This window comes from Ascaphus truei, chromosome 17 (genome assembly GCF_040206685.1).
Source record: "Ascaphus truei isolate aAscTru1 chromosome 17, aAscTru1.hap1, whole genome shotgun sequence".
NCBI lineage: Eukaryota > Metazoa > Chordata > Amphibia > Anura > Ascaphidae > Ascaphus > Ascaphus truei.
In genome coordinates this window covers 31624543-31647639 of record NC_134499.1, presented here as the reverse complement: position 1 = coordinate 31647639, position 23097 = coordinate 31624543, and the positions used below count along the sequence as shown (strand labels likewise).

The following is a 23097-nucleotide window of genomic DNA, read 5'->3' as shown; positions in this document are numbered from 1 at the left end:
TTCCCAGCACAGCCCCTCAGCCCAGAATTCTCCTCCAATTCCCCATGTAATTAAGTGAATCATGTTATCAGATGTCCCCAGGCGCTTGCATATCCCTGGCTATTGTTACAAAAACCTTGGAGGCTTACTGGGACATCGCTGATCTGAACACACACAGTCTGGAGACTTTTCTCTGCGCATTTCCAAACAGCATGTGAAGCTGGGTTCCATGCTCAAGGCTGGGAGGTGACAGGGAACATGCTGCAGTATAGAATGATTCTGAGGCCTGTGAGACTGCACTCAATGACATCCACTCACTGGAGGAGGGTTTCACTCATTCCTAATATTGTAGGTTTTAATGCTCACTCCTTTGAGTCAGGGCTGCTCAAATACAATGTCATTTGCAGCCTGGATTTCAACATTGTAGCATATTTTGAATCTTGTGTCTGGACAGCTGTGGGTATTGAGCATCTGTGTATAATGACAGACCGCTGAAAATTGACATGCATCATTGTATAGCTGGGCAGAATTCCTGTATATTCACCAGTCTCAAAAAAGATAATGTACGTTCCCCCTCCCATACTCACAACGAGACATAAACATAAACATAAAAAGGTTCCAGTGATAAATACACTAGTCTTTGAAGTGGAAGGGAAGCTTAAATATCCATCCAGTTGAAGGGAGGAGTTAATTCTGCCTGAATATTGTTTGTAACATACACAAGGAAATGTATCAGTGGCAAGGAAGAAATTGAAAGATTAAAGCAGTTTCGACTAAATAGTAGTGCATGCAGGAAACTACATCCCAGCGTCAGAGGGTAGGGGCTGCTGCAAAATAGGGCATCAACAAGAAATTCAGAATAAAAACCAGAGAGAAAATGAGCATATTGTTTTTGAGTTAGAAGGTAAAATATGCAGATGAATCCGGCCAAATGGTCCTTATCTGCTGCCCGTCTCTGGATCTGCATGGAAAGTGCCCTATGTGATGTATCTGAGCTGAATGGTTTATCCACCGGTCACCACAGAGCCTAATATGGTAACAGAGAAAGGAGTAAAGGCTTAAATAAACAGGCTTTTATCATGGCCGAGTATTGTTAGAAGTGAATCGTGTGGGAATAATTGATTTGGTAGAACAGGACTCATTTGTATGCTGCTCATTATAGCAGAAAAGATCAAATCGCGTTCGCTCTCACTGAGCCGGAGAAACACAAGCACGCAGCCCTCTCATTTATCTTGTGTGTGTGTTTTTTTTTTACCCTTAAAACGGAGAAGGCAGCGCTGGCGGAAGGAGTCGTAATTAATTAACAGAACCGGCATTTGGGTTCAGCGCCACGTAATTTCAAGGCACTGACACGGTCGGTAAAGCGTTCAAGTGTGTGTCCCCACACAACGCATTGTAACGCCCAGCAAAGGGACTTCAAACAGAGGTGGGCAACTCTGGTCCCCAAGGGCCACCAACAGGTCAGGTTTACCGGATATCCCTGCTTCAGCACAGGTGGCTCAATCAGTGGCTCAAGTCAAGACTGAGCCACTGATTGAGCCACCTGTGCTGAAGCAGGGATATCATGCAAACCTGACCTGTTGGTGGCCCTTGAGGACTGGAGTTGCCCACCCCCGGCTGAAAAGAAGCATTTAATTCATTTCACACCCCTCACTGGAATGTAAGCATGGTGCACTGTACAGTGATCCAGAGTATCTCCATGCACGTTCATTTCTATGTTGTGGCAACTATTTGTGCATTAGAGTCACGCAGACAATTTTGAAATACAGGGGACGACATAGATACAACACAGGGATAAGAGCGGCGCGTGAAGCATGAAGTAGAGGGAATCCCTGCAGCAAAGCGCTCACAGGGACCATGCTGCAGTGTCACATTACAGTGAGTTTCTCTGCATTCTGCCACCTACCTCCTTCTTTTGAGAAATACAGGACAGACCACGCACACGGATGCACACACACGGATGTACGTACACGGATGCACACAAACATGCACACATACAGATGCACGCAAACATGCACCCATGCACACACATACAGATGCACACAAACATGCATGGATGCACGCAAACATGCACATACACACACTTGCACACATACACATGCACGCACCCATGCATGCACACGCATATTTTCCAATATACACTCTTTTTGAGCTATGTCTGCTTTTTAACTGACAATAAAATGCATTATTGGAGCGCCCCACTAATTGCACATGCGTCTGCCTTCAACCCTCTCCAAAACCTCTAGTTAAATCCCTACATGTGGAAGGACTTTCCTTATTGCTCATTAGTGGGCATCAATGCCAGGCATCTCACAAACTCAACACAGCAGGCCTGGCAAGGGGATATAGTCACCTAAATATCCTGGAGGAGGTGAGGGTGCTTCATGGGGGACATTGTATGTGTGTGTATATATTACACACACTCAGTACTATTAAAGGGGGAAGCATGTCCGTTTAAGACTGCAATCTACTGCACTTATTCCCTCACCGGCTGTCTCTGCAAGTCTCCCATCATCCCACTTAGATTGTAAGCTCCCCGGGGCAGCGATTTCCTTTCCTATTATCTGATCTTATTTGTTGCACTTCTTGTATTATAATTCCCTGAACCGTATTGACTCTCTTGTAAAGCGCTAAATACAGGTGCGGGCGATCTACAAAATAAAGATCTACATACAAAGAGGTACTCCTTATTATTATGCAGTGCAGCACATTTCTTTTCAAGGTGCTCTTCTTGTGAAGAGCTACTCAGCATCGTCATATAGTGCAGCGCTTTCATTGTTATGGGGATGAGCTAAACATTTCTCCTGATTCATGTGGCTTTGTAATATAGGCCAACAACACATTGCCATGCAATTTCTCCTCTGGCAGTGCAGGGGTTAATTTTTTTTTTTTTTTTTGCAGAAACATAATCTGCGAGCCTGTCATGCAGCATTAAGTCACCCTGCATACAGGCCTGAGCAGAGCCATCTGTGAGCTCCCCTCCGTGCATGCTCACTGCAGGAAACATGTGGAGCCCCTGCGAGCCTGAGCTGGGGTTCAGATGTGAGTGTCAGCCCCCTGTGATGTGAGGCTGGGCTCTCCATGCAGCGCGGGCAGGAGATGGGCTGCACTCTGAAAGCCTAGCACCGTCGTCCCCCCCACCCTCTCTCTCTCTCTCTCTCTGCTGTGCCTCCCTCTTCCAGCTGCAGATCAGGCACAGCTCTCCTCCGGCTCTCCCCGGTCTCTGCCATGCCAAGCTGGTGGAGGCATCTGATGCTTTGCCTGGGCAGGATGGAAGATGCAGGTAAGACTGAAATTGCAATGTACATCTGGCGTCAGAGCACATTGCAAATGCTGCGTGTACAGTAGCACAGTGTTTCCCAACCTGGGGGTCCCAAGAGGCTGAGAGCAAGGGGGAGGGGGGGGGGGGGTCAGACAGGGGGAGAAAACACATGATGGGGGATACAGAAAATACAAATTTGGAGACACAGTAGGTCACATAGAGTGACAGAGAGAGAGTCACATAGATACAGAAGGCAGTTTCCATCAATCAGTTTTGCATCAATAACCCAATTAATATATATATATATATATATATATATATATATATATATATATATATATATATATATATATATATATATATATATATATATATATGTCACTAAGAATAATCCTTATTCTATTACATGGGAGTTTTTGAGAACCCAACCCCCTTAAACCTAGATCATGTTGCTTTTTGCACCAAACACTAAATGGGGACCCCACAGGAAAAAAAACAATTGCTTTTTTTGTGGGGGACAGTTTATAAAGAGAACTGCTGGTGTAGCCTCTGTTCAAAGTGCTGTATACCCCCTACCACCCAGTCCCTGCCTTTTAGTCTATCTTAATACCCATTTACCTAGCACAGGCTGCCGAAACATTTCTAATTTGGGCATTCAATGGGGTAATTTGGGGTTAAAGGGGCAAATCCTGAATGGTTTTCACATGCATATGTGGCAAAACCAATAACGAGAGCCTACACCATGCAACAAAACTGTTCACATTTCATTCATTATCATTAACTCCCATTCTAGTCTCTCACTCGTAAGTCAACAATTGTTTTAGAGGGGCTAAAGATTTTGGAGAATAGCGCGCTCATTCCTTCAATGTTCCCTTTGGGCTTCCGAAACATATTTTCGGGGTTGTTTGCGGGGCACATGAGCTGACATTCTTTGATTCCCTGACCTTAGAAAGAAAGATAATCCACCTTCTTTGGATGCCCCATTTCCCTGAGAGCAGTGTGCACACTCAGGGGGTGTTACAATGAAGCAGGGATTGTTGGGATGGTTTTCGGTGTCACAGAATATATCACCACTTGTTTAATGACAAACCTTAAACCTGATGTCTTTATGATGAGCCTCAGTTTTAGCAGAGGCTCTTCCTTCTGGGTTTGAAGAAGTGTAGATTTATTGGAGGGTTAAAGCCGGGATGGCTAACCTTTAAAACCTGTAAAGCAGGGATGGCTAACTCCAGTCCTAAAGGGCCACCAACAGGGCAGGTTTTCAGGATATCCCTGCTTCAGCACAGGTGGCTCAGTCATTGTCTGAGCCACTGATTGAGCCACATGTGCTGAAGCAAGGATATCCTAAAAACCTGACCTGTTGGTGGCTCTTGGACTGGAGTTGGCCACCCCTGCTTTAAATGAATGAACAAGACACATCCTCATAGATGTAGTACTGTGTGCTGCAAAGCTCGTAGTATGTGCAAAGAAGAGACTGGTGAGGTTTGGGAAGCTCTGTATATCTCCCATAATTACCAGAAGCTGTTTTATAGACGATGTGTAGAGACCGCTTTGCTCCCCTGTATAAAGCTCTGTGCTCTGCCACCCTGTATAAAGCTCTGTGCTCTGCCCCCCTATATAAAGCTCTGGGCTCTGCGCCCCTGTATAAAGCTCTGGGCTCTGCCCCCCCTGTATAAAGCTCTGTGCTCTGCCCCCCTGTATAAAGCTCTGTGCTCTGCCCCCCTGTATAAAGCTCTGTGCTCTGCCACATGCATTCACAGTGCAACTTCTAAAGCGGCTTCTTTTCTGACCAGCACATTGAGGGGCTGCATTTATATGTGATTGTCGGGCCTGGGGGTCTGCAGCAGTGTTTGTTTCAGGTTACCCCACTGCAGAGTGACCTGTAGAGCTCTGTACAGGACAATCCCTGCTCTGCTGCCCCTGTGTGACATGGAATTAGCAGAGAACCCCCCGTGTTGCCCATAAGTTTCCATAGTTGCCCCGGTACAACTATTTGGGCTCTATCTACGGAGTGGGTGCGATGGTGGCACGGTAGCCCACCCAGGCGGTGATTGCGGAAGTTGGGCCTGACTTCCGGTGGGACCTAAAGCCGCGCTTATAGTGCCGACAACGTCGCGTCAAAACAAATGTATTGCCGCCGCCACGTGCGCTTATAGTAGAAGAGACGGGACGACTTGGTCGCGATCGCTGGAAGTCAATTTGATTTTTCCAGCGACCACAAAGTGACATTGCCGTTGCGACGCTGTCGCTTTTAGCGCAGCCTAATTTCCATGTTAGGACCCCCTGGGTTGGCTCCTTCCGCCGCCGCCACATGGCAGGGCCCCGGGAGTTGAGAGGGGCTTTAGAAATTCCAGAACGGTATTCTGGCTGCCAAACTAAGGTCACGAATATATTAAACAAATTAAGTTTGTCCATTAAGCGCACAAATATTAAACAGATTTTTTTTAAATTGTGAAAAGTGTTAAGTGCCATTTCCCATAGGGAAAGGGGATATAAAACCAATGCTGGCTGGGTCTGTCAAACCAGGTTTTACAATGACGTTGGGCAGGTGATAGATGGGGTGGAACAATATTTTCCATCCATCCGCAATTAATGAGTGAGCGAAAATCCAAGATAATCACGGTGGGAAGGCCGGTAGGTGAGAAGTTGCATGGGCGAGTACTTCACTGCTGAGAGAGTGTGCACCTTTTAACATGATCCTTTTTGGTAGCAATCTTGGGAAGTTGTTTAAAATAAGCATCTCACTCCCAAGTACCCCATTGAGAAAAGCAGGAGTATGGTAAAACAATAAATTATTCCACGTCGACTCAATCTATCAAAGGCACGTCTGCTCTACACAGAGGTTTTGTGGTGTTCAAATGAACTCGGAAGCCAGCTTCTTACAGTTTCATTTAGTGTGTCTGTCTGCCGTATATCTCTGTGATAGCTGAGCTTTTAGCAGCATCTGGGGTATTGATTTTTTTGGAAGATAAAGAGAGAAGAGGAGAGAAGAGGGAACGATGAAAGGAGGGAGTTTGAGAGCCTGTGAAAACGGGGAATAAAGGATAAAAAAAAAAGGCTGGAAAAGGTCTGAAACTTCAGCAAATTGACGATCGCGAAGAGTGAGGGAGTGATCAAGTGTGAGGGTAATCAGACTGGAGGAAGCGGAAGGCGTAGTATACCTGTGCGTATCACCGTAGTATACCTGTGCGTATCACCGTACTCTCTTGTGCACTGGTACAGTATAATTATTCACTTATCTGGCAATTAAGATTTGCAGACTTTGAAACTTAAAAAGTGAGTATAGCACCTAATCCCCCGAACCACCAATACATGTTAAAGTGGTCTGCGGACCTCAATTTGGAGATAGACGTAGGCGAGTGGGAGGATATCTGGGAATCAGCAGCTAAAACTTCAGTTTGCTCAATAACAAAAGAGAATATATATAAAATCCTATTCCAGTGGTACCTGACCCCGGCTAGGCTGAACCAGATTTTCCCTAACACACCTGTGCTGGAGAGGATGTGGACAAAAGGGAGACATGGCCCACATTTGGTGGTCGTGTGCAGAGATCCAGAAGTTCTGGTCCATGATCCAGACGCTTCTCCGTGAGACCTCAGGGATTCTGTTTCCCTTGGACCCATTGACCTATGTGCTTGGAAAACCCATTGGGATTCTCCCCACACCAATAGCTAGGCTGGTTTCATCTATTTTGACGGCCACTAGATGTTGTGTAGCAGCAGGGCCTGGAAACAGGTTAACGCTCCAGCGAGAGGCACGTTAATCAGGAGGAGAAATGCAGTCATGACTATGGAGAAGCTCACAGCCATGCTCCATAAGAAGATGCCCCAGTTCTGGAAAACCTGGGACCTCTGGTTTGTAACACAGGGCCCCGGCCAGGCTTAGACAAAAACCGACCGGATGTCGCCAAGTGGAAAAGATAGAGATCCAGGAGGATCCTACCCCTGCTCCCCTTCCCTATCCACCTTCCCCCCCCTCCCCTATCTGTTCGTCTCTTTCTGCTCCCCCCCTCTATCCTTCCCTTCTTTACTTTAACTAGAAAACCCATATTGGTAAACATTTTGAAGTAGCCAGTCATGTGCCCATGACACTGTATATAGTATATCTGTATCTTTATGTTTCCAATAAAAAGATTTTGGAAAAAAAAGGGGGGGTGGAACTAAAAAGTGAGTATAGCACAGTGTATAGTGCTAAGTATCTCTATATTCTTTCAACCTTTGCACTGCTGCCCCCACTATAGGGATTGAAAATGCAATAATAAATTTGTCACACCCATGCATAAGTACAGGTAGGGTGGTCCCCCTAGATCAGTGGTTTTCACCCTTTTGTTGTTGTTAAGGAACTCTTTAATTATATTCCGAGGAACCCAAACCCTCTCTAATAGTGTGTCTGAGATCAGATATATTGTAAGGAACCCCAAAGCCTGAGCCACTGATTGAACCACCTGTGCCGAGGCAGGAATATCCTGAAAACCTGACCTGTTGGTGGCCCTTGAAGACTGGAGTTAGCCACCCCTCACGTAGACTTCCCTGGGGACACACAGCTAACCCCCTGAGAACAAAGTGTTCATACTTTTTAAAAGAGCAATGTCTGCGGCTTCCTTCTTCATTTGTTGTGTTTGTTTGAACATAGCCCAGTAAATTGCATCTGTCAAACGGCTCTTGTTCCTCTCGTTCATCGTTCTTCTGATGCCAGCGTCTGTGGAAGGAAGGGGGCAGAGAACAAGGTTATTTTTGTTTTGTTTTTAAATGTAGACAAATCTAAATCAACCTCGCCTGAACTTTGAATTAGCAGAACAAGGGAACAAATAGCTATTCAACAAGTTTAAATCTCGTGCAGTATTTTTGCACCAGTTTTGCAGACTTTAGTAAATAACGTCCAAATGTTCTCCCAGCTTCAGCACAGGTGGTTCAATCAGAGGCTCAGTGATTAAGGCACCTGTGCTGAAGCAGGGTCTGATTGAGCCACCTGTGCTGAATCAGGGAATGTTTGAAGTACCTGAGCTGAAGCTGGGGTATTCTGACCTGTTGGGGGGGGGGGGCTGGAGTTCAGCACCCCTGCTTTAAGGGAAACGCACTTCTGTTTAAACAAGATGTGACTGATTATAGTTCATGATTTTCCTTGAGACACTGTATGAAACGCTTTTGGTTTTGCGATGCATTGCAGTTCTAATGCAATTTAATTCCGTATAGAAACCTAATGCAAATCTGATACCAGGAGAAAAGCTGCCACTAGAGGGCAGCAAGAGACTGGGAAGTAATCAGTAGTGCAGTATGCTAAGTGTTTAGGATGCAAAGCACATCTTCCCACACACTGATAACATCCTAATCCAGTGGTTTCCAATATTATTAAAACTAGGCCCCCACAAAAAAATGCATTCTTCTGCCTTTGGGATCCCCGTTCTGTACCCGGTGTACAAAGCAAGCAGTCCGAACTGACGGCTGGACCCTCAAAATCCCATTAATAATGAGTAAGGATGCCACAAAGTGCAATGTATTTATTGAAGTGTTTAATGCAAAGAAATTGCCATCTTTCTTTCAGTCTTGTCACGCTGCACTCTGCTTCTTCTTTGCCATTTTCTGTATCACAAGTATCGATGTCAGTGTGTTTTAACCTTTTTTTTTTTTTTGGTTACGGTTTTTGGATTGAGAAATTCGGAGGAACCCCAACCCGCTCTAATAGCGCGTCTGAGATCAGATGCATTGTAAGGAACCCCAACCCTCTCTAATAGCGCGTCTGAGATCAGATGCATTGTAAGGAACCCCAACCCTCTCTAATAGCGCGTCTGAGATCAGATGCATTGTAAGGAACCCCAACCCTCTCTAATAGCGCGTCCGAGATCAGATGCATTGTAAGGAACCCCAACCCTCTCTAATAGCGCGCCTGAGATCAGATGCATTATAAGGAACCCCAACCCTCTCTAATAGTGCATCTGAGATCAGATGCATTGTAAGGAACCCCAACCCTCTCTAATAGCGTGTCTGAGATCAGATGCATTGTAAGGAACCCCAACCCTCTCTAATAGCGCGCCTGAGATCAGATGCATTATAAGGAACCCCAACCCTCTCTAATAGCGCGTCTGAGATCAGATGCATTGTAAGGAACCCCAACCCTCTCTAATAGCGCCTCTGAGATCAGATGCATTATAAGGAACCCCAACCTTCTCTAATAGCGCGTCTGAGATCAGATGCATTGTAAGGAACCCCAACCCTATCTAATAGCGCGCCTGAGATCAGATGCATTATAAGGAACCCCAACCCTCTCTAATAGCGCGTCTGAAATCAGATGCATTGTAAATAATTCTGTATTTGGTACAATTTTCAAATGACCTGGAAATTGCAGGGAACCCTTGAAGAGTGCCCGGGGAACCCCTGTAGAACACAAATGATCTCTAATGGTGTCAGCCCCACAGGTTAGGAAACACTTTCCTAATCCATGCTCACCCACTTTGCACTGCCGTCTCGCTGCAGTTTCTGTAAGCAGCTGTGCCCCTCCCTGAGCAAATAAAATAATATTTTCTTTGAGTATCGCTAAGGCCGCGTCCATGGTGCGAGCGCCGCTGCGTTTGACGGCGTGCGCGGCTCTAACAAAATGCAGGGGATCTATGGGGCCGGCCACAGTGCGCGCGAGCGAAGAAGCGCGACAGAGCGGCAGATTTTCCAGCCGACCAAAATGTTTTGATTTGGTCGCGTGACGGCCGGGTCACGTGCACTGCTCAGCCAATGAGGGCGTCCCGCTCACGTGACGTCACTGCCACGCCTCCCTGTCGTGCACGTTTACCAATCCCACAGGCCACGGATCACTCAAATGACACGTATATCCCAGACCTGAGATTTAGACGAGGATTTCTCACATTTCAATGTGACGCTTTCTGCGATCCCATTTTCTAGATGCTGTAGGAATGAGGCTTGTGCGATTAACCCTGTCAATGCCAGAGATGGGCCTGCAGCAAATCGTAGAGTAATGAATTGCAGGCAAGTCACTTAAAGGGGAATTAAAGATTGAATTGCTTATTTTAGGAGGTATGAGAGGGGAAATGCTGAATACTGAATTATCGTAAGGTGTTTGTAATGCACAAATACATCGTTCTTATTTTAAAGAGGCAATCCAACAGCTTAAAAAAGAAGAATAAATCCTTTTTCAGTTTTAATATATACCACCTTTAATTACCTTTATTGAAAACGAATTACCTAAGCTGCCGATAGATTAGTTCTCCCGTGATCGATCAGCAAAGATCCTGCTTCCCAGGGTTCACTAAATGGCTGCGTTTCAGTTTCAATCAATGCTTCAGTCAGTGTAACTCAGCAGCTACAATGTATCCTTATATTACTACGGTATCTTTATCTATTGTTACAGTTTGCAGCTCAAACTGCTGGGAACATTGGCAACAAATTAGCACAAACAGGAAAGTGTTGCAAACATCTAGCACTGCTGGGGAGGTGGGCTAAAACCTGCTACAGAAATCAAAGGATGCTCAGTGTATTAAAACTAATTAACAATGGCATTACGAGTTGAATTTTAAAATAAAAAAATATGTAAGTGTTATCTAATACTATAGAACTGATTTATTAGAAAAACACAGCTAGGATATTGCTTGGATTGCTCCTTTAACCCCTTTTTCCCCAGAGTGTCCTGTAAAGCTCTGTTTTGACAGTAACGGAGTTGCAATGTCTCTCTTTTAGAAAACTAGCTTCTCTTGCCTTTTGTGCAAAATGGTTTTATTTTGAAATCAATACATCTTTGTGCTTTTTTTTTCTCTCTCCTTGTAATCAAGAGAGGAGATGGGTTACAGGATAAAAATCATTGATCATTGATTTTCACTTCTTGATGCATTTCTAACACGCAGCGGGGGCCTTCCCTGATTCATCACTCCGTATAATTGGACGCTCTTCCTCTTCACGCAGACATTTTCAGAGCAGTTTTTCTTCTGCTTTTTTTTTTTTTGAGGCTTCCAGTAGGATGTTCGCGCTCTTATAAATAAAGTTTTTCATCCAGAAATAGATACATGCACCCGGTTAAGTGAAAAAGGGGGTCTTTTAAAGCTGCAGTTCAAGCAATATCCTACATGTGTTTTTTTATTTAAATAAATCAGTTCTGTACTATGAGAAAATACTGGTAGCATTTTTTTTTTAACAATTTTAATGAAAATGTTAAAGTATTATAATGTAACTAACATTTTTTGTTCCTATAGCAACCATTTACAAAGTCACATCCCCTTCCTCTTCTGAAACAGGCTCTGGCACACTCCTTTTTGAGCCCTTTTTTAGTGACTGCATGGTTACGTGATCTTCCCCACATAACTTTGCATCTTGGGTCCTCTTCTGCTGCACTGACAACCATTTAGTGAACCCCCGAGGCAAATCTTCACCGATCGGCAACTTAGCTAATCACGTGTCAGTGTGTAGATTGCATTGATGCACATATTGAATGGAAATAGTATTTATTTTTTTAAACGGCAGCTTGAACTGCTGCTTTAAACCATGTATTGAATATGCAAAAGGTCGATAGAGCGCAAAGTTTTGGGGTGTTATTACCCCAGAGGAAGGGACAACCCCCCGAATGATTGCGCTATGTCGACCGTTTGAATATTCAATACATGGTTTAAAAGGCCTCTTTTTCACTTACCCAGGTGCGTATAACTATTTCTGCATGAAAAGGGTTATTCAGCGACGGTGCGTGTCATACAGATACTCGTTACCTTAAAAACCTTTCTACTTCAAAGGGAATAACGACGAGTGTGCCAGGCAAGTATATCTTTGTGTGGTCTTCTAAATAAAGCCAAAGTGGAGGAAGGATCACGTTACAGTATAAAATGCAGGCGTCTCGTATGGTGCAAAGATAAGACCACACCTATATACACGGGGGAAAGGAGTAGACCCGAAGAGCTTGCAATCTAAGAGGGTCATTCACTGAAGGGAAAGTGTGCCGAAAATGCATGGAAACTGCTGAATCTCCCATAAGTTCTAGATGCACGTGGTCTGTGCTGATACCGTCCGTGGCAGATTTCCCTTTAGGGCTGAGCCTAGGGCGGCACATTTTCGGTGTTTTCTCTAGTTTTTTTTTACCGTATACAGAAGCTGCGCTCTCTTCCCCACCGATTGCCGGGGGAGAGCGTGGGGCCCCTGTAAAGGTCTCTTACCTTCCCCTACTCGCTGCTTTCCTTCAGAAGCATCGTGGCATCAAATGACGCCGCAACGTCACCTGGTGACGCATTAACATGGCATCACGTTGCCATGGACACACATCGTCACGTGACATTGCGGTGTCATTTGCCGCCACGACACTGCAGGAGGAGGCGGCCCGGGGTATGTGCCTATGGGTGGCAAAATGAAAAATCCGCCACTGGGTGCAGTTTACGGGGCAGATCTCCTCTAGTCTGGGCTCTGCCTTCCACGTGTGATATTTGTATCTGTATTAAGCTGCTCACGGCAGTCAGAAATGTGCAGGTTACAGAGGGTGACAGGGACCAGCAGTGGAGAGAGCCAGATGGCTGTCAGTGCCCTGGGACATTATGGATACGGGGACAAGGTCAAGAGGATGACACTATATTACTTCTCTAATAAATCTGTTCATGCACATGTCCTCTGTAACTAATGAGGGGTTTCTGGGACTAAATGCAGAAGATGCCAATTAATCCCATCGCTCTCAGAAGATCTTGCAATTCATTCTTTTTTAGTTGTCACAGCTGTGCTGGCTCCAGCATCAGTGGTTCTTTCCTGCAGTTAACTCCTTTGTATCTAGTCCAGGGGTGCTCAACTCCAGTCCTCAAGATCCCTCCCCTCAACAGGTCAGGTTTTAAGGATATCCCTGCTTCAGCACAGGTGGCACATTCAGTGGCTCAGTCAAAGACTGAGCCACTATTTGAGCCACCTGTTCTGAAGCACGACTCATTGAGCCACCTGCGATGAAGCTGGGATATCCTAAAAAACTGATCTGTTGGGGAGTCTTGAGGACTGAAGTTGTGAACCCAGGTCCTGGCCCATGTGGTACCATGTTAAAGGGGCTACCCAGGAATAACTAACTGATTGAGGGCCCTTATGGTAATCCAGCTCGTGAGTGTCTGGTTGTGCTGCAGATCAGTGGTTGGAAGAGAAAAGGGAAACCTAAGAGGTTAAAGCTGCAGTTCAGGCAATATCCTGCACGTGTGTTTTTTTTAATAAATCAGTTCTGTAGTAAGAAAAAATACTTTTAGCATTTTCTGTTTTAAAAAACAACAACTTTGAAAGACCAATTTTCTTGTATTCTATTTTTAAAAACATGCTTGTTGCTATAGCAACCATTTACATTCCCCATATTTAAAGATGTCGCCAAACTTTGCCGATCAATAGACGGAGAACGAATTGACCGCCAGCTATGCAGTTCTTTAGGTAAGTAGAGATTGCCCACATGAAACTATTGAAGTAAAAAAAAAAACCTAAAAAAAAAACGGGAGCTTGAACTGCAGCTTTAATAGGATCAAGTATTAAAAGGGATCAAATAAAATGTGTGGTTGTACAGAGCAGGAAGGGCCGTTTCTAAACCAGGAAGTGGGTCTGCGGGACCAGCCGTCAGTGTGTGTGTGTTTTCGAGCTGCAGGATCAGATAGGGTGCAGACCATGGATGGAATGAGTGAGATCGTGCCGCTTCTATTCCAAGGAACCTTAATGACGATCGCATTTCATTTGCCATCATACTCTGTGGGGTTTATGGCAACGCAGCGGAAGGATAAGCGAAAGCACCGCATCCCGCTGAGGTTGATGTAGTGTCACAACCCCCAGCCACAATGTCACCGCCGTTCTCAGCCCCTCAGGGAGAGCATTTTACGAGTGGGGGGCATGACTTTTCCATGCATCAGTCGGAAATGAGGCAGCTTCGGTCATTAGACTCCGTATCATTGCACACGGATACAACGCTTTCAATCCTTTAGTACTTTATTGCTTCTAGCGTGTGGAAGCTATTTAGTGCAACAGGTTAAAGCGCTGAGGAAAGCCTAAACCTTGGGATAAAAGAGAGGAAGCTACAAAGTAGCACATTGAGGGCCTCATTCACTAAACCACGGGGGCAACTGAAAACATCTGAAATCTAACACTCTATTCTGTTAGCAAAGGACAAAAATGGACATCGAGCAGCACATTTTAGGATGACCTATAATATTATAATATAGTGCTTTTTCACCCCCACTTTGTCGTGCGTTCTGTATCACTATGTTTTCCACAACTCTGACGTAGGTTGTGATACTTTTTGATGGACAAGCAAGGGACTTCATCAGAGAAGTAATGATCCTTGCAGAGTTTTCAAAACCTCACAGGTCTTTTCTTCATGTGTGCGCCTGTGAGAGTTCAAAGCCTCTCTATGCACTATTGCAGGGGTGACAACTCCAGTCCTCAAGCGGCAGTACTGCCGCGGCCAAATGATCGCCGGGGCTTCGCCGCGGCTCACGCCTCTGCCGGAACACTCAGCCACCGGCCGCTTTGCCACGAAAGTTAGTGACTAACATTAGCCCTTACCCTAAACCCCCCCTAATATTAAACCCTAATATTAACTCTACCACCTACTCTAATAACCATTAGCCTAAAACCCCTTGCCCTAACCCCTAAAATTAACCTCCTACCCTAATCACTAAAACCCCATTAAATTAACCCCCTATCCCAACCAATTAAACTTACCTTAGAAGTGGCCAGCAGCGGCGGATCGGCTTTGGCGCAGGGTCCATCTGCGGCCAAATGCCGGCGGTCATTTAGTCATGGTGAAACGGCTGTGACCAAATGCCCATACCTGTCCTCTAGGGCCACCAACAGGTCAGGTTTTCAGGATATCCCTGCTTCAGCACAGGTGGCTCAGTCATTGTCTGAGTCACTGATTGAGCCACCTGTGCTGAAGCTGGGATATCCTGAAAACCAAACCTGTTGGTGGCCCTTGGGGATTGGAGTTGGCCAGTCCTGCACTATTGCATCCAGAAAGAACTCTCTTGGTGATCCACTAACAACAACTATGAGATCTCTCTGCATTATGTGATTACTTGTGTGGGATGTATTATTTTTTATCCATTGTTTGACAGGGTGTGAAGGAGAATCCATGGGGAGAGTCTCTAATACTGGATCAATAGGGTATGCTCATTGGTAGCTGGAACCAGGAGACCGGATCCATGGTGCGATGCAGGTAGAGAGTTCAGGAAGGAGCAGGCAGATAGGGTACTCGCATGATCCAAGGTCAGTGTAGGCGGTAAACAGACGTAGTCGATCAAGCCAAAGGTCAGAGCAGGGAGCAAGTAGCAGAGTAATAGGACAAGCTGAAATCAATACCAGGATTTCACAAGAGCCAGCAGCAAGTCTGGGAGCTTCCCAGCAACAGGCGAGCGGAGAACCTGCCTCCAGGGTTAGCAAGCTTGTAGTGAAGCACTGGAGGACAGGACAGGGGCCTTTTTATTGGCCATCGGAAGGCAGGGGGTTTAGGTAGTATAGCCAGGCCAGGGTTGCCACGTTCTACCGAAGGTCTACCCGAAAAAAAAACCCTTACTTGGCGGCGTGGTGCAGTGGCATCTCCCAGCATCCTGCTGCCATTCCCCCTTCAACTGCAGTTAACATGGCTACGTGGTGCCGTATTGCTATGGCAAAGTGATGCCGCGTAGCGTCATTTGACGCCGTGCAGCCATGTTAACTGCAGGTGAAGGGGGAATTGCAGGAAAATAATAGAGAATGCCGGAGATGCTGCCGCATCACACCGCACCCCAACGCCACCCAGAGATTGACAACGGCAACCCGTAGCCCGGAAATAAGTGCCCAAAACCCAGAGTCTTTGGGTTAAATCCGGAGAGGTGGCAACCCTGAGCCAGACCCGTATTTAACTATAAGCCAACTTGGCCCAGACCTAGTGCGGCAAAATCAGGGGGTGGGGGGCATCTTGGTGCCGCACCGCTTCCATTTTTTCCGCCTCTGGAAGAGTTTGGCGAGTCAGTACTACGTCATCACCCTCCCCCTCTAGCTTCACAATGTTTGATGCAACGGCGGCACGAGGCAACGCCTTGCAATGACAACGCAACATCACGTGCCGTTGTGACGTCATTTGATACCACGTGACATGGCGTCATTTGACGCTGGAGGAGGGCAGCGGCATAAAGGTGAATAGCATAAGGGTGCACAATTTGTTAAACTGGCCCTAAGTATAGCTGTCTACCTAGTGCTTGTATAGAATGATGCAGTCCCTGCGTGCGGGTCCTTACATTGTTTACTACAAATAGGTGTGGGGATAGAGGGCTGTACGGTACAGCGCACATAGGAATCTGTGCACCATGGCATAAATGTTTGCATTTCTGGGGAAAAACAATTACTCCAAGGGGCCTATGTACTAAGCATCACAAATTATTGTTATGGCACAAAATTGGCACGTAAAATCATACCTTTTCTGACATGTTATTAATAACTTGTACTGCCGGATAACATCAGGTTTCGCATCACGTTTTGACGTTCTCTTCCTTAACATTACAAAAATCCTCCAAAATCCAGACGTGGCAAAAATCTACAACGGTCTATGCAAATCAATGTCAAATATAACGATCCTTACTTAATAAGACGTTTCTGAAGAATGTTGCTTTTGGGACTGGACAGAAAAGTTAGTCTTGGAAGTGCTGAAAAGCCCAAATATCCTGGTGCTTATTAAACCGGCGCCTATATGGTTGCATTGTGTAAACAGTATCACTGCGTGGAGAATGGACAGTGCACAGCTAGCAATGTGCTAAGTGCATTATGGCTGTCAAACAGCATTAAAAACACTTGAAAAGAACCATCCAGCCATTAGAAAAGCTCTAGTTAACATGACGGCTTTGTAATTATCTTCATTAGTAGAAACGAGCAGTTGACTTGTGCTGCCCTTCTGCTTCCAACACACATCAGTCTAAACTTTCACCCACCGACTCTCTTCTTTAAAACCGTAGATGTCTCCTTGGTTCATGGAAGCATTGCAGGCCCCTCTGGGATCATTGGGGTTAAAAGACCAAAATATATTTGGAGCTGAAGAGCTCCCCTCCTCCCTCCCTCTCCCCACAACTTGGATCAGCTCTCTGATCCAGTAATAGCAGCAGCACACACAGCTGACACATGAAGTCAGGGAATGTTAGTACACACGGGTGCAGAAGCTGGTCTGTAAGCCTCATTTAGGACTGAAGTGTTGACACTTTGTAACAAGAAATTATTTATGCTATCTTTTTATTATCAATGTGTTGCAGGACCCTCTCGAACTGAAAAGGTTAAAGGAAAGAGCCAAGAGTCTTCTTGTCATTACTTGTGAAATGGGAGGTTCAGAGCTCATCTCTGTATGATCTTGGGCAAGTCAGGGTAAAATCCGATTGTAAGCTCTTCGGGTAAGGCATTCATTGTATGGTACTGCCCTTAAGAGTCCACTTAACCCGGAAGGCCCTTTCTCTTTTGCATTCTAGCTCCTCCACATCTCTGTGTGGGATGCACTAAACAATTGGATTGTAAGCTCTTCAGGGCAGAGATTCACAGTGTTCTACGGTGTGTATTCCACCAGCACTATATTGGAATAAATGATTATTATGTTGCGTATTATTATGACAGTGAGACTCAGAGCCTCTGACACTGACTGCTCAGATAATAAGCAGAAATGCTATCTGTTCCTGGGAGTAGGATTGTACTAACTCTCTGTCAAGGACAAAAGCCCCCTACTCCTAAATATACCTAAGCTCTCCCCCTCTGAGCTCCCTGATTCTGGAAGAGTGTTATGCATGAAGCACTAACTGGTACCAATGTACCTATCATTTCTGAACCCTGGGGATCTGCCAATGGATATTTGTGAGCTTCTCCTGCCAGACTCCCCTCAGATCTCTGCCCATGTAGTACAATCCTCACTGTCTGGGATGTGCAGTTCAGGTGGCTACTGAACAAGGCAGGGGGAGGATGCACAGAGAACCACAAGGTCCAGTGGCAAGGGGGACTGCCAGCTTAACGTAGACCTATTAGATCCACTAGAGAGGGATACTGTCACCTTTTATATAGAGTCAGCCACCTGATCCCCTGGAGTGGGGCACTGCCAGATTCACATAGAGCCACTGAATTCACTAGAAAGGGGCACTACCAGTTTTGCACAAAGGACCATTGGTGAGGGGCTGTGACAGCTCTGCACAGAGAGTGTGGATCCACTAGAGAAAGGAACACTGAGACACAGGACCCACCAAGGAAAGAGGCGCTGCCAGCCCAGGGCAGCCTGCACCCCAGCCTTTGCGATGATGGGACACTCTTCACTCCAATGTCAAGCCGTTCCATAAGACACCCCCTTTTCCCGGCTACACATACACATCACTGTGCCTGGGTGAACCAGGTCTTGGCTTTACCTTCTCAGCACATGTGCCAAGCTGTGCCAAGATGCCAGGCTGGAGGAGAAACCTCTCACTCTGTCTGCAGAGAATGCAGGATGATGGTAAGGCAAGAGGGCATTTTATGGGGCAGTCAAGCACATTGCATTGAGGTTGATTGTAGTGTGTATGACTAGGTCCGATGTGTGAAGAGGGGGGGCGGGAGTTGGGTGGGTTAACCAAAGTGTTGGAAGGACCAACAAGATGTTTCTATTGTCTAAATGCCCCCTTTGCTTTGGTATCCTAAGAAATATCCCCGGGCTGGCAAGGATTTGCTTTGCCATGTGTTGCTGGCTCCATTGGTTGCAAAGGTTTTGCCCTCTCCCCTTCTAGAATAATCAGTTAACATTGTGCTAGCGAGAGTTACATGCAACCGTGGGATTTCTGCCCATCTCAGATATATAGAAATAATGGTACTGGTCAAACTCCCTTACTTGCTACAAATGCAAAACTTATTTCATTATGGTGAGAAGCGAGTAACACACAGTAAGCAATGGATTAGCTTCCATTAACATGTATACATAGTTCTATACTGTATATATAACTGTGCATTACCGCTTCTCACCATATTGAATAGGGACGGACCATAAGCTCTACCTACTCTACGAGCTTTGTGCTTCCTATTCCACAGAAGGTTCTTTTATAGCTATCATAAAGCACCAGGGAAATATTCAATATTCAATGTGCTGCAGAAGATTACAACTCCATTCAAAGAAATGGGACGTAACTCTTATCCAGTATCAAGGATTTGACTGCACATCGTATTAAATAAGGGTTTTTGACTACATCTTCTCCCCTTCTGCTGGAAGGCTGGTCTACTATACATTAGCTACTATATTAGTAACAAAGTACTTCCTCAATTCACCCCCCACCCACCCCTGTGCTAATGTTATAGGTGAGCAGAGCTATACCACTATCTGATCTGGTTGTCTATACACTTCTCTTCTAGTAAACAGTATACCAGCCAATTAGTGCCAGTTGGGTTAACAGAGTTCTGTTACATCTGTACTGGGTATATATTAGGTTGGCATAATTCATTACCGATACCACAATCTGACCTCTCTCTACTCTCTGCTGAATACCAGCCAGCCAATCAGATCCTTGTGTTTGCCCTTCTGTTTAATAGTAAATCAGCCAATCGGTGCCAGTTGAGTTAACAGTTACATTACACCTGTGTTGAGTATAAACGAAGTTGGCATACCGATAAACCATCTGACTGCTCTCTACTCGTATACCAGCCAATCGGTGCCAGTTGTAACACTGTTACTTTACAATTGTGTTGGGTACACTGGTAGGCATAAAGATACCAGCATCTGACCTATCTCTACACTTTCTTGTATACCAGCCAAACAAAGCTAGTTGGGTTGACACAGTTATGTCACACGCGGGTTGGGTCTATACAAGGTTGGTATACAGATACCACCATCTGACCACCCTCTACTAGTATACAGTGAATAAATGATATTTTGGTTGGCACCATTATATTACACCTGCATACGAGCATACTCCTACTATACCAGGGAACCAGTTTCAGCTGGCGAACACTGTTAGGCTACCTGTGTTAGGTATACTATGCTGACAGAGATACCACCATCTGACCTGTCTCTACTCACTACTGGTATGCCAGCAAATCGGTGCCAGTTGGGTTACCTATGGATACATAGGTGGCATAGCTTTATTTGTAATTATTTTACGTGTTTCAGTTATATTACGCTAGTTTCCTAATTATTTTTTATCATTTTACTTAGTTTAAGCATATTTACATACTGTAGTATGTTATTTTATAATTTTCTTGCTTATTTTTAGTTTTTACTATAATTTTGTCAATATTAAAAAAAAACAACACAACCAAACACATTGAGTTTTTGCAAATCCACAACCAAAACCAAAACAAAATCACGGAAAAACACAAATGAAAGTGCCCACGCTTAGTATATACAGGCATACCCCGGTTTAAGGACACTCACTTTAAGTACACTCGCGAGTAAGGACATGTCGCCCAATAGGCAAACGGCAGCTCACGCATGCGCCTGTCAGCACGTCCTGAACAGCAATACCGGCTCCCTACCTGTACCGAAGCTGTGCGCAAGCGGGGAGACTATAGAGCCTGTTACACATGCGTTATTTACATCAGTTATGCACGTATATGACGATTGCAGTACAGTACATGCATTGATAAGTGGGGGAAAGGGAGTGCTTCACTTTAAGTACATTTTCACTTTACATACATGCTCCGGTCCCATTGCGTACGTTAATGCGGGGTACGCCTGCAGTGTGTCCACGCTTAGTATATAGTGTGCCATGCTTAGTATATAGTGTGCCCACGCTTAGTATATAGTGTGTCCACGCTTAGTATATAGTGTGTCCACGCTTAGTATATAGTGTGCCCACGCTTAGAATATAGTGTGTCCACGCTTAGAATATAGTGTGCCCACGCTTAGTATATAGTGTTGCTGAGATGTTCTGGCTGAGGGCCAGATAAAATAATTGATGTCCTGTGTTCTTTTCAATACCACTTTTTCAGAGTGTGCACCTTGTTACAGGATAACAATTGATAGCGAGGAGGCTGGATTCTCATCCGATGCACCGAGCGTGAGAAATCAGTGCTTGGAATGAAGCAGAAGTTACTCGGGTGTGAGAGCACTGACAAGGAGCATTCTGTGCTGGTATAAATATATTTTGTACAATGATAAGTTTTATATAGCATGTATCACGCCCTGTTGGATTCCACATGTAACAGGCAGCAGAGTTTGATCACGGGTTTGCAACCCTGGAATACGTTAAGCTGTGGTCTTGTGGGGCGTTGGGAGTATCGTTACATTTTTTTTTTTTTTTTTATAACTTGTATTTTATTGAAATATTTTTTTGCGTAAGAAATACAATAAAACATACATTACATAGTTACTTTGTGCATCGTAGTAAAATAAATACAATCTTTACATTTTGATTTGTGAATCTAGACTCCAGAGAACTAGAATATTGTTTGACGATCTCTTAAATGGTATAAGGACTGCCTCGCAATAGAGCCTGAATCAATGTAATGTTGGAATAAAGCCCAGATCACTGTGACATTGGAATCGTCGTAGCATTCTTGCTGCATTTAGCTCTGAGCACTCAGCTAACCACTACCAAATCCATTATTTATGACATATTCTGCTGTATTTGCTTTTGAGCATGTTAGAGAGAGGCTTTTGAGTTTAAATCTGTAAGGCTATTGAAAATATTAAAACGATGGAAGAATTGTTTGCAGATTGCAGAGACAGCATTACATGCCCCAGTGCCTTTGCTTCAGTATATATGGGACTGGGTCTTTAACCCAGAGAAGTGTTGCGTGGTTGGAATTTCACAGTTTGTCAGTGGGTGTGATGGGCAGATTAGCTGTGCCCGGCTGTCCTCGCATACAGTGCCCCTCGGGCAGCGAGCAGGTCCGTGCCCCCGTCTTTCTCCTTATTGGACACACATATTTCCATTGTTTCTTGGTTTATTCCTCATCAAAATTCTCTGCACTGGTCCCGTCTCTGATACTGTATCTCTGTATTGTATGTCTTTATTTATATAGCGTCATTAATGTACATAGCGCTTCACAGTAGTAATACACGTGGTAATCAAATAAATAACAGATAATATAAATAACAGATCATGGGAATAAGTGTTTCAGACATAAAAGTAACATTAAGGAAGAGGAGTCCGTGCTCCGAGGAGCTTACAATCTAATTGATCCTGTAATTCCACTTCGTGACCAGGAAATGTCCTGACAGGTTCAAAAGAATGATGTATCAAGAGGAACGTGTGCGCTGACGCAGTCGCGTTTCATTCTAAAACGCAACATTTTGATGAAGTATGTCTACGGTTTTAGAATTTGAAACACGCTTCTCTGGTATTCTGCGCTAAAAAAAAGACTCACGCCCCTTTCAAGGTGACGGGAAAACCAACATAGAAAGCCATCAGGAAAGGTAACGCAAGACGCACATTTGTTAATACATAGACCTGCGCCAACATGCAGAGGTCACTCCGCCCTCGCTCTTCCCACTAGCCCCAAAAATCTGTCATCTCATCGCAGATGTCCCCAGAAAATGGCGCAAGCAAGGTTAATACACGGACACCGTCTGTCGCAGGTATATTTTACATCTGGTTGCGACAAAATCACTGACTTTGCGCCGGAATTTTCCCTTTGATACATACTGTAGGACCCTGACGCCCCAATGGCTCCAGCTACGGAGAATGGGGAAGACTCTAATTCGGGGCGCTGTACATACGTTGGTAACACAATGGCGGGGTTACATATGGAACATTTCATGTGATGGGCATAGAGTCATTGTTAATGTGGGGGACAGGGGTGGGAACATTATGGGCAGGTTACGAATTAGATCAGGGGTGCTGAACTCCAGTCCTCGAGCCCACCCCCCCCAACAGGTCAGGTTTTCAGGACATCCCTGTTTCAGCACAGGTGAATCAATCAGTCTCTGCTTCAGCACAGGTAGCTCAATCAGAGGCTCAGTCGAGACTGGGA

The 23097-nt window shown here is 45.1% G+C and overlaps 1 protein-coding gene across 3 annotated transcripts in view; it reads left to right on the top strand.

Moving 5' to 3' along the window:
- GRIP2 (glutamate receptor interacting protein 2) overlaps window positions 1–23097 on the top strand; it is a 175567-nt gene that overhangs the window by 3774 nt on the left and 148696 nt on the right. For 2 of the 3 annotated variants that reach the window (XM_075574626.1, XM_075574627.1), the window contains exon 3: window positions 2881–3262. In XM_075574626.1, the coding sequence (XP_075430741.1) occupies window positions 3208–3262 (55 nt within the window). In that variant the 5' untranslated portion in view covers window positions 2881–3207. Of the gene's footprint in view, window positions 1–2880; window positions 3263–17608; window positions 18653–23097 lie in introns of those variants that run through there. The other variant, XM_075574628.1, reaches the window with a different exon arrangement.